The sequence below is a fragment of the Bos taurus genome, chromosome 2 (genome assembly GCF_002263795.3).
Source record: "Bos taurus isolate L1 Dominette 01449 registration number 42190680 breed Hereford chromosome 2, ARS-UCD2.0, whole genome shotgun sequence".
NCBI lineage: Eukaryota > Metazoa > Chordata > Mammalia > Artiodactyla > Bovidae > Bos > Bos taurus.
Window position 1 is genome coordinate 90,014,042 of NC_037329.1, and position 13,086 is coordinate 90,027,127.

Sequence of the window (13,086 nt, forward strand, 5' to 3'; positions counted from 1 at the left end):
TATTTAATCTATTATTTCACAATTATGGATTTTTTGGGAAAAACAGAATTTGATAGTGGGTCATTTATATTTGTTCAGTTTGTTGATAATTTTAGTTTATATTCTTCTTGCAATGATGAAATATTTAGACTCTTTTGAATCAAAACCTTCATGCTTTCTCCTCAATGAGATATTTGTGCAACTCAGATAAAGTTAATGAAGGATTCTTCCCTGTTCAAAGTTTACTGTCTGTTTGACAGGTAGGAAATAGTGTTTTCAAAGGAGCAGCAAGTAACAAAATTCCACACTCTTAGAAAAAAAGCAGGTGTTCAGCATAAACCATGTTGTTTGCACAAACAGTTTAGGCACCATGATCCATTCTTATCAAGGAATGGTGGGAACCCTCCCAAAATCCGAGTTGCTAGATACCAGCCAAGTGTCAGCCTTGTAATCAGGCCTTTCCAAGAGAGCAGTTTTAGGTCTGCTATGTTAACCCCTTTTCACACAAAGTATTAGTGACTATTGTGAAAGATTCAGGGTAAATGTTGGAAAATATATTTAAGTACCAAATTACATATAAATGACCTAACTGGTGATTATTTTTTATATGAACAACAATAGTATCTTCAAAAACTGTTTTATTATAAATTTTTTCACCCTACACAAACCAATAGAAATTTGCAAAGGAAATGATTCTACAGCTATCTAGACACTCTTAGATCCTGTTGTTCAGGGGAAAATTTTACATAAAATGGTAGGGATCTATTTAAGAGTATTGTAGTAAGATTGATAACATATACATACTATAGGAATTAAATTTAATCAGTAATTTAGGCTAACTGGGAAAATTATTAGTTTGATTAGTGAGAAATTATGGCATATTTTTAGAGAAAGGAAGTTTGATTAAGTAAGTGACTAAAACCATTAAGTAGACATGGATGGATTTATCTTAAAGACTCAGTTGATGTTATACTTTAGTAGTGAAAAGTGAAAGTGTTAGTCACTCAATCTGACTCTGACTCAGTCACTCAGTCTGACTCAGTCACTCGTGTCTGACTCTTTGTGACTGCATGGACTGTAGCCCACCAGGCTCCTCTGTGCATGGAATTCTCCAAGCAAGAATACTGGAGTGGGTAGCCTTTCCCCACTGCAAGGGATCTTCAGGACCCAGGAATCAAACCCAAGTCTCCCGTATTACAGGCATATTCTTTACTGTCTGAGCCACCAGGGGCCCAATTATACATTAATGTTCATATAAAAATGAATGTTCATGAGATGCTTGACATTAATTAAAAATCTCTTTCATATAGCTTGTTTATACTTTTTGCGGGGCATATTTTCTTCCTAAATAATGTAACATCAGCTTCACATTGCTAGTATGTTTAGGTGTTACATTTCTTTATTGACAGTATGTGATAATGGAACCTTGAGTTAAAATACAGGAAAATGTAAATTGTGATAATGGAACTAAGTCTCTTAATTTGATTTGAGTTGGTTAGAAATCTTTATCACTTTATAAAACAACATTGGTTCCAAATATATGTGGTTTAAATATAGATAAACATGGTTCCTACACCTGAGGGAAAAAATCTGAGGATCAAGATAAAATGATATGAGTACAACGAAATAATCTCTAGCTAAATACTCAGAAGAAAACTGCAAAGATGATGAAAAAGTTAAATACTAGCACCTGCAGTAAGAATGAATTGATATTACCTCCAGGGTAGAGAGCAAGAGTCAGAGATAGCACCAAGTAACACCAAAGCAGATATGAAGTTTGTCTTCTGCATACCCAGCTGCTTTTCCCTTCTCCCCCCATATGAATCCTGGCTCCAGTTCAGGCTCCTGCATGTTGCCCTTTCTCTCTGTTCCTCACTCTAGTCAACAAACTTTTTTGTATCCATGTGCCACCCTTACAGTATTTTTGATTTTTCACTTATTTAATATATTTCTGACTTTACAGGATTGTTTCTGCACTTCACGAACACAAGTTGAATCACTCAGACCTGAAAAACAGTCTGAAACCAGTACGCATCAAAATTTGGTAAGAAAATGGTTGAGTACAAATGTTCTTCTTCTGCCTCCTGTAATGCCATTTTATAGAACATAATTCTTGGTCTCCTTTACCTCTTTTTCTTTTCTTCTTATTCTTTTTTCTTCCTCTACTTAAGCTGTTCTCCAGAAGTCTATAATTGATCTCTGCTCTTCTGCCTAAACAGACTCTCCCTGAGCAGTCTCACAGGCTCCTGTGGTTTCAGTTGCTCATATTTCAGATTGTCCAGAGGTACCTAAGGTTATCCTTCAGGTTGATAGGGGACCCGGTCATCAGGCAGGACTGATGATTCTCAAATTTTTACCTGCAACTTTGACTCTTTCTTGAGTATCAGATATGTCTATAGAATACCTCTGGCTAGAGTTTTCAAAGCTATCTCTATAGCAAATTGAGTAAAACCTTAATCTTCTCTCAGACCTCACTGACCTATTGAATTTCCAGCTTTGGCAAATGAAAATCCATCTGCTAAATCACCCTCACTGGGAACTTTGTAGTTATCCTCACACTGCCTCTTCCTTTGCCCTCACATCTAGTTATATACCAAGTCTCTGAAATGCCCATGAGTCCATCCCCTCCTTCACCTGATCACTGTTACTACTCAAATCTCATCATCTCTCACCTGGACTATTGTAGGTAAACTCATTGCTTGTAGTTTCCTAGTCATACGTATAACCTCTTATGATCTCTCACTTAGGTCAGTATTCAACAGTTACCTGAACAGGCCTGTTTGTGCCACTTTCCAGCTTTAAAATTGCCATTGATTTCCTAAATCCTATTGGATAGAGCCTAAATTTCTTAATGTGGTATAAGGACTTTTAATGGTGTGGAATATGTCTGATTTCTGAGTTTCATTTATTACTACTGAGTCTTAGCACATACTTTTATTTCTGCTTGAAATACCCTTCTCGATTTTCTGCCTCTAAAATTCTTCCTCTTGCTTAAAGAGTTGGCTCAAACATCACATCTGAAGCCTTTGCTCTTGTATCTTTAATTCTGTTATGCTCCTGCAAATCTTAGACATCCTCATAAAAAGGCATTTACTATATTAATCTCAGAATGATTGATGCATATGTCTCTCCACATGAGCCCCCCAAAATAGGCATCCTGTCTTCTTTATCATCCCTGGGTAATAACATTAAATAATATTTAAAGAAACATGCTGATAAATAAATTTTTCTCTGGGATCTTCCACCTTTAATCTCTAAATCTTTATTTTATAATTATTTCTATAAAATAGAACCTGCCTTGCAAATACCTTAGTCCTACAAAATAGAGTAATCTTAGTTAGTTTTGTTTATAAATTTATCCTGATCTTATCTTCAGTTGTCATCATTTTTGTCATTTCACTTTTTACTTACTTTTAAGTCTTCTAGTTACATACCCTTTTGTACAATAGAATACAGTATCCAGTCCTAGTTTTCATTCAAGTATTACCCTTCAGACTGAGGTAGAGTTTAGAAAGTAAAGTATCTGTTGTTGGCTCTTTGCTGTTACCAAGAGAGAGGCCTAGAATTCAGGAAACTTCCACAAGTGCTGCTTTTTTTTTCCCCCCCAGCAGGGGCGAGAAGTAGGGGAAATATTGTGGTAGGATACAAACAACATAAAATTTACCATCTTAACCATTTTTAAGTATATAGTTCAGTGGCATCAAATAATTCATAATATTGTACAAGCATCACTGCTCTTCATCTCCATAACTCCCCACCTCTTGGAAACCACAATTCTACTTTCTGTCTCTGATATTTGACTACTCTAAGTACCAGTATAAGTACTGTATTTATTATTTTCTGACTGAGAATTTTCAGTTAGCATAATATCCACAAGGTTCATTGGTATTGCAGCATATTGCAGAATTTCCTTAATCTTTAAGGTTGAATACTTCTTCATTATATGTGTACACTATATTTTGCTTCTTCATTTATTTGCTGTTGAAAACGGGTTGCTTCCACATTGCAGCTATTGTGAAGAATGGTGCTTCTATGAACATCAGTATACAAATCTCTTTGAGATTGTAATTTCAGTTCTTTTAGGTACATACCCAGAAGTGAAATTGCTGGATCATATGGTAATTCTATTTAAATTTATTGAGGAGCCACCATACTGTTTTCCACAGTAGCTGTACCATTTTACCTTCCCACCCATAAGAGTTCCAGTTTCTCTACATTCTCTCCAAAACTCAGTATTTTCTGCTTTTTGATAACAGCCATTGTAAAGGATGGGAGTTGGTATCTCATGGTAGTTTTGATTTATATTTGCCTAATAAACTGTGGGAAATTCTGAAAGAGATGGGAATACCAGATCACCTGACCTGCCTCTTGAGAAACCTATATTCAGGTCAGGAAGCAACAGTTAGAACTGAACATGGAACAACATTGTCTTTGAAAGGAGGTAGGAAAAAATATAAAAGATAAAAAGAGAGACAAAAGAGGTAGGGATGGAGATCCGTTCCAGGAAGGAAGTCTTAAAAAAAGAGAGAAGTTTCCAAACACCAGGAAACACTCTCACTGTGTTTCCTGTGGAGAGCCTTGGGACCTCAGAGGGCAACATAACCGGGAGGAAAAATAAACAAATAATTAAAACCCACAGATTCCGTGCCCAACGGTAACTCCCAGCACAGAAGCAGCTCAGATGCCCGCATCCACCACTAGCAAGTGGGGGCTGGGCAGGGAAGTGCCGGCTGCATTGCTTAGAGTAAGGACTGGGCCTGAATGCCCCGAGGGCAATCTGAGGGAAGTAACTTGAGATAACAAACCAGACTGTGGGATAGCTATCCCATGAAAAGCCCTAACCTAAGACACTACCAGGCCCTCTCACACAACAAAGGACTGAGCAGAGCTAGCCGGCTGCAGACCGGCCCATCCCCCACTGGAGACAGGCAGGTGAGGGCAGCCAGAGCCAGAAGGGGGCAATTGCGGCCACAGAGAGGCATCATCTACCAAACTGCAAGCAGGCTTCGTTGCTAACCAAGACTTCTTGGGATTCTGGATGGTCGAATTGCCTGAGAAGGTGCACCGGTTGTACACCCAGAAAACCAAGCGGCAGGGATGGGGGAGGCGATAAGTCGCAGCAACCATGCTCGCCAAACACCTGGTCACCTGAGCTGCTCGGACGTGGGAAGGGCACAAAACGCAGGCCCAACTGAGTCTGTGCCTTTGAGGAGTACCTGAGCACCTGAACCTGAGCGGCTTACACCTGGGAAGTGCATACAACCCAGGGCCGGCCTCAGACAGTTTCCCAGCAGAGCAACCTAGAGCCTAAGCAGTGTAGACAGGGAAAGCACACACGCCATGAGCGGGGGCAAACCCAGTGTGGCTGAGACACTGCAAGCACATGCCAGTGTTATTTGTTTGCAGTGTTCCTCCCTTCCCACAGCACGACTGAACAAGGGAGCCTAAAAAAGTGTCCACCACCGCCCCCTTGTGTCAGGGCGGAAATTAGACACTGAAGAGACCAGCAAACAGAAGAAGCTAAAACAGAGGGAACCGCCTTGGAAGTGACAGATGGAGAAGTCTTGAGGCTACTGTAAGAATAAGACTGAAAACCAGAAGCAGGAGGCTTAAGTCCAAATCCTGAGAACACCAGAGAACTCCTGACTCCAGGGAACATTAATTGATAGGACCTCATCAAACACCTCCATACCTACACTGAAACCAAGCACCACCCAAGGGCCAACAAGTTCCAGAGCAAGACATACCACACAGATTCTCCAGCAACATGGGGACATAGCCCTGAGCTTCAGGATAAAGGCTCCGCAAAGTCACTCCAAACCCATTGACATCTCATAACTCATTACTGGACACTTCATTGCACTCCAGAGAGAAGAAATCCAGCTGCACCCACCAGAACACCCACACAAGCTTCCCTAACCGGGAAATCTTGACAAGCCACCCATCCAACCCCACCCACAGCAAGGAAACTCCACAATAAAGAGAACTCCACAAACTTCCAGAATACAGAAAGGCCACCCCAAACACAGCAATATAAACAAGATGAAGAGGCAGAGAAATACCCAGCAGGTAAAGGAACAGGATAAATGCCCACCAAACCAAAGGAAGAGATAGGGAATCTACCTGATAAAGAATTCTGAATAATGATAGTGAAAATGATCCAAAATCTTGAAAACAAAACCGAGTTACAGATAAATTGCCTAGAGACAAGGATTGAGAAGATGCAAGAAAGTTTTAACAAGGACCTAGAAGAAATAAAAAAGAGTCAATGTATAATGAATAATGCAATAAATGAATTCAAAAACACTCTGGAGGGAACCACCAGTAGAATAACGGAGGCAGAAGATAGGATAAGTGAGATAGAAGATAGAATGGTAGAAATAAATGAAACAGAGAGGAAAAAAGAAAAACAAATTAAAAGAAATGAGGACAACCTCAGAGACCTCTGGGACAATGTTAAATACCCCAACATTTGTATCATAGAGGTACCAGAAGAAGAAGACAAAAAGAAAGACCATAAGAAAATACTTCAGGAGATAATAGTTGAAAATATCCCTGAAATGGGGAAGGAAATAATCGCCCAAGTCCAAGAAACCCAGAGAATCGCAAACAGGAGAAAGCCAAGGCAAAACACCCCAAGACACATATTAATCAAATTAACAAAGATCAGACACAAAGAACAAATATTAAAAGCAGCAAGGGAAAAACAACAAATAACACACAAGGGGATTCGCATAAGGATAACAGCTGATCTTTCAATAGAAACTCTTCAGGCCAGGAGGGAATGGCAGGACATACTTAAAGTGATGAAAGTAAATAACCTACAGCCCAGATTACTGTACCCAGCAAGGATCTCATTCAAATATGAAGGAGAAATCAAAAGCTTTACAGACAAGCAAAAGCTCAGAGAATTCAGCACCACCAAAGTAAAGTAGCTCTCCAACAAATGCTAAAGGATTTTCTCTAGACAGGAAACACAAAAAGGGTGTATAAACTCAAACCCAAAACAATAAAGTAAATGGCAATGGGATCATACTTATCAATAATTACCTTAAATGTAAATGGGTTGAATGCCCCAACCAAAAGACAAAGACTGGCTGAATGGATACAAAAACAAGACATATATAGCGGTCCATATGAGGTGATGGAATTCCAGTTGAGCTATTCCAAATCCTGAAAGATGATGCTGTGAAAGTGCTGAACTCAATATGCCAGCAAATTTGGAAAATTCAGCAGTGGCCACAGGAATGGAAAAGGTCAGTTTTCATTCCAATCCCAAAGAAAGGCAATGCCAAAGTAGTTTGAATGCTCAAACTACCACACAATTGCACTCATCTCACACGCTAGTAAAGTAATGCTCAAAATTCTCCAAGCCAGGCTTCAGCAATATGTGAACCATGAACTTCCAGATGTTCAAGCTGGTTTTAGAAAAGGCAGTGCAACCAGAGATCAAATTGCCAACATCTGCTGGATCATTGAAAAAGCAAGAGAGTTCCAGAAAAACATCTATTTCTGCTTTATTGACTATGCCAAAGCCTTTGACTGTGTGGATCACAAGAAACTGTGGAAAATTCTGAAAGAGATGGGAATACCAGACCGCCTGACGTGCCTCTTGAGAAACCTATATGCAGGTCAGGAAGCAACAGTTAGAACTGGACATGGAACAACAGAATGATTCCAAATAGGAAAAGGAGTTCGTCAAGGCTGTATATTGTCACCCTGATTATTTAACTTATATGCAGAGTACCTCATGAGAAATGCTGGGCTGGAAGAAGCACAAGCTGGAATCAAGATTGCCAGGAGAAATATCAACAACCTCAGATATGCAGATGACACCACCCTTATGGCAGAAAGTGAAGAGGAACTAAAGAGCCTCTTGAAGAAGAGAAATTGGAGAGTGAAAAAGTTGGCTTAAAGCTCAACATTCAGAAAATGAAGATCATGGCATCTCATCCCATCACTTCATGGGAAATTGATGGGGAGACAATGTCAGACTTTATTTTTTGGGGCTCCAAAATCACTGCAGATGGTGACTGCAGCCATGAAATTAAAAGACGCTTAATCCTTGGAAGAAAAGTTATGACCAACCTAGATAGCATATTGAAAAGCAGAAACATTACTTTGCCAACAAAGATCCATCTAGTCAAGCCTATGGTTTTTCCAGTGGTCATGTATGAATGTGAGAGTTAGACTGTGAAGAAAGCTGAGCACCGAAGAATTGATGCTTTTGAACTGTGGTGTTGGAGAAGACTCTTGAGAGTCCCTTGGACTGCAAGGAGATCCAACCAGTCCATTCTGAAGGAGATCAGCCCTGGGATTTCTTTGGAAGGACTGATGCTGAAGCTGAAACTCCAGTACTTTGGCCACCTCATGCGAAGAGTTGACTCATTGGAAAAGACTCTGATGCTGGGAGGGATTGGGGGCAGGAGGAGAAGGGGATGACAGAGGATGAGATGGTTGGATGGCATCACTGACTTGATGGACGTGAGTCTGAGTGAACTCTGGGAGTTGGTGATGGACAGGGAGGCCTGGCGTGCTGCGATTCATGGGGTCGCAAAGAGTCGGACACGACTGAGCAACTGAATTGAACTGAACTGATATATGTTGTCTGTATATAGGGGTCTTGAGAGACCCACGTCAAAACAAGGGACACATACAGACTGAAAGTGAAGGGCTGGAAAAAGATATTCCATGCAAATAGAGACCAAAAAAAAGCAAGAGTAGCAATACTCATATCAGATAAAATAGACTTTAAAACAAAGGCTTGAAAAGAGACGAAGAAGAGCACTACATAATGATCAAAGGATCAATCCAAGAGGAAGATATAACAATTATAAATATACATGCACCCAACATAGGAGCAGCGCAATATGTAAGACAAATGCTAACAAGTATGAAAGGGGAAATTAACAATAACACAATAATGGTGGGAGACTTTGATACCCCACTCACACCTATGGATATATCAACCAAACAGAAAATTAACAAGGAAACACAAACTTTAAAGGATACAATAGACCAGTTAGACCTAATTAATATCTATAAGACATTTCACCCCAAAACAATGAATTTCACCTTTTTCTCAAGTGCACACGGAAACTTCTCCAGGATAGATCACATCCTGGGCCATAAATCTAGCCTTCGTAAATTCAACAAAATTGAAATCATTCCAAGCATGTTTTCTGACCACAATGCAGTAAGATTAGATCTCAATTACAGGAGAAAAACTATTTAAATATTCCAACATATGGAGGCTGAACAACATGCTGCTGAATAACCAACAAATCACAGAAGAAATCAAAAAAGAAATCAAAGTATGCATAGAAACGAATGAAAATGAAAGCAACCCAAAACCTGTGGGATACTGTAAAAGCAGTGCTAAGGGGAAGGTTCATAGCAATACAGGCATACCTCAAGAAGCAAGAAAAAAGTCAAATGAATAACCTAACTCTACACCTAAAGCAACTAGAAAAGGAAGAAACAAAGAACCCCAGGGTTAGTAGAAGGAAAGAAATCTTTAAAATTAGGGCAGAAATAAATGCAAAAGAAGAAAAGAGACCATAGCAAAAATCAACAAAGCCAAAAGCTGGTTCTTTCAGAGGATAAATAAAATTGACAAACCATTAGCCAGACTCATCAAGAAACACAGGGAGAAAAATCAAATCAATAAAATTAGAAATGAAAATGGAGAGATCACAACAGACAACACAGAAATACAAAGGCTCATAAGAGACTACTATCAACAATTATATGCCAATAAAATGGACAACTTGGAAGAAATGGACAAATTCTTGGAAAAGTACAACTTTCCAAAACTGAACCAGGAAGAAAGAAAATCTTAACAGACCCATCTCAAGCATGGAAATTGAAACTGTAATCAGAACTCTTCCAGGAAACAAAAGCCCAGGACCAGACGGCTTCACAGCTGAATTCTACCAAAAATTTAGAGAAGAGCTAACACCTATCCTAATCAAACTCTTCCAGAAAATTGCAGAGGAAGGTAAACTTTCAAACTCATTCATGAGGCCACTATCACCCTAATACCAAAACCTGACAAAGATGCCACAAAAAAAGAAAACTATAGGCCAATATCACTGGTGAGCATAAATGCAAAAATCCTTAACAAAATTCTAGCAATCAGAATCCAACAACACATTAAAAAGATCGTACATCATGACCATGTAGGCTTTATCCCAGGGATGCAAGGATTCTTCAATATTGACAAATCAATCAATGTAATATACCACATTAACAAATTAAAAAATAAAAGCCATATGATTATCTCAATAGATGCAGAGAAAGCCTTTTACAAAATTCAACACCCATTTATGATAAAAACCCTCCAGAAAGCAGGAATAGAAGGAACATACCTCAACATAATAAAAGCTATATATGACAAACCCACAGCAAACATTATCCTCAATGGTGAAAAATTGAAAGCATTTCCCCTAAAGTCAGGAACAAACAAGGGTGCACACTCTCACCACTACTATTCAACATAGTTTTGGAAGTTTTGGCCACAGCAATCCGAGCAGAAAAAGAAATAAAAAGAATCCAAATTGGAAAAGAAGAAGTAAAACTCAGTGTTTGCAGATGACATGATCCTCTACATAGAAAACCCTAAAGACTCCACCAGAAAATCACTAGAGCTAATCAATGAATATAGTAAAGTTGCAGAATATGAAATCAACACACAGAAATCCCTTGCATTCCTATACACTGCTGCTGCTGCTGCTAAGTCGCTTCAGTCGTGTCCGACTCTGTGCAACCCCATAGATGGCAGCCCACCAGGCTCTGCTGTCCCTGGGATTCTCCAGGCAAGAACACTGGAGTGGGTTGCCATTTCCTTCTCCAGTGCATGAAAGAGAAAAGTGAAGGTGAAGTCGCTCAGTCGTGTCCGACTCCTAGTGACCCTGTGGACTGCAGCCTACCAGGCTCCTCCATCCATGGATTTTCTAGGCAAGAGTACTGGAGTGGGGTGCCATTGCCTTTTCCGTCCTATACACTAATAATGAGAAAATAGAGAAATTAAGGAAACAATTCCATTCACCATTGCAATGAAAAGAATAAAATACTTAGGAATATATCTACCTAAAGAAACAAAAGACCTATATATAGAAAACTATAAAACACTGGTGAAAGAAATCAAAGAGGACACTAATAGATGGAGAAATATACCATGTTGATGGATCAGAAGAATCAATATAGTGAAAATGAGTATACTACCCAAAGCAATCTATAGATTCAATGTAATCCCTATCAAGCTACCAACGGTATTTTTTACAGAGCTAGAACAGATAATTTCACAATTTGTATGGAAATACAAAAAACCTGAAATAGCCAAAGCAATCTTGAGAAAGAAGAATGGAACTGGAGGAATCAACCTGCCTGACTTCAGGCTCTACTACAAAGTCACAGTCATCAAGACAGTATGGTACTGGCACAAAGACAGAAATATAGATCAATGCAAGAAAATAGAAAGCCCAGAGATAAATCCACGCACCTATGGACACCTTATCTTTGACAAAGGAGGCAAGAATATACAATGGAGAAAAGACAATCTCTTTAACAAGTGGTGCTGGGAAAACTGGTCAACAACTTTTAAAAGAATGAAACTAGAACACTTTCTAACACTATACACAAAAATAAACTCAAAATGGATTAAAGATCTATACATAAGACCAGAAACTATAAAACTCCTAGAGAAGAACATAGGCAAAAGACTCTCTGACATAAATCACAGCAGGATCCTCTATGACCCACCTCCCAGAATATTGGAAATAAAAGCAAAAATAAACAAATGGGACCTAATTAAAATTAAAAAGCTTCTGCACAACAAAGGAAACTATAAGCAAGGTGAAAAGACAGCCTTCAAAATGGGAGAAAATAATGGCAAATGAAGCAACTGACAAAGAATTAATCTCAAAAATATACAAGCAACTCCTGCAGCTGAATTCCAGAAAAATAAACGACCCAATCAAAAAAATGGGCCAAAGAACTAAACAGACATTTCTCCAAAGAAGACATACAGATGGCTAACAAACACATGAAAAAATGCTTAACATCACTCTTTATCAGAGAAATCCAAATTAAAACCACAATGAAATATCATTTCACGCCAGTCAGAATGGCTGCTATCCAAAGGTCTACAAACAATAAATGCTGGAAAAAATGGAACCCTCTTACACTGTTGGTGGGAATGCAAACTAGTACAGCCTCTATGGAGAACAGTGTGGAGATTCCTTAAAAACCTGGAAATAGAACTGCCATATGACCCAGCAATCCCACACCGAGGAAACCAGAATTGAAAGAGACACATGTACCCCAATGTTCATCGCAGCACTGTTTATAATAGCCAGGACATGGAAGCAACCTAGATGTCCATCAGCAGATGAATGGATAAGAAAACTATGGTACATATACACAATGGAGTATTACTCAGCCATTAAAAAGAATACATTTGAATCAGTTCTAATGAGGTGGATGAAACTGGAGCCTATTATACAGAGTGTAGTAAGCCAGAAAGAAAAACACCAATACGGTATACTAATACATATATATGGAATTTAGAAAGATGGTAACAATAACCCTGTATGCGAGACAGCAAAAGAGACACAGATGTATAGAACAGTCTTTTGGACTCTGTGGGAGAGAGCGAGGGTGGTTTGATTTGGGAGAATGGCATTGAAACATGTATATTATCATATGTGAAATGAATCACCAGTCCAGGTTCGATGCATGATACAGGGTGCTTGGGACTGGTGCACTGGGATGACCCAGAGGGATGGTATGGGGAGGGAGGTGGAAGAGGGGTTCAGGATGGGGAGCACCTGTGTCCCTGTGGCGGATTCATGGCAATGTATGGCAAAACCAATACAATATGGTAAAGTTAAAAAAAAAAAAAAAAGACTTTGGCATAGTCAGTAAAGAAATAAATGTTTTTCTGGAAAAAAACTGGACATGGAACAACAGACTGGTTCCAAATAGGAAAAGGAGTATGTTAAAGCTGTGTATTGTCACCCTGCTTATTTAACTTATATGCAGAGTACATCATGAGAAACACTGGGCAGGAGAAAGCACAAGCTGGAATCAAGATTGCCGGGAGAA

General features: G+C 39.1%; 1 protein-coding gene across 1 annotated transcript in view; it reads left to right on the forward strand.

Annotated features, from left to right (window-relative positions):
* The window catches only part of STRADB (STE20 related adaptor beta), a 31,159-nt gene that overhangs the window by 5,294 nt on the left and 12,779 nt on the right, over nt 1–13,086 (forward strand). The window contains exon 3 of the mRNA NM_001192081.2: nt 1,943–2,023. Coding sequence (NP_001179010.2) covers nt 1,943–2,023 — 81 coding nt within the window. The remainder of the gene's footprint in view (nt 1–1,942; nt 2,024–13,086) is intronic.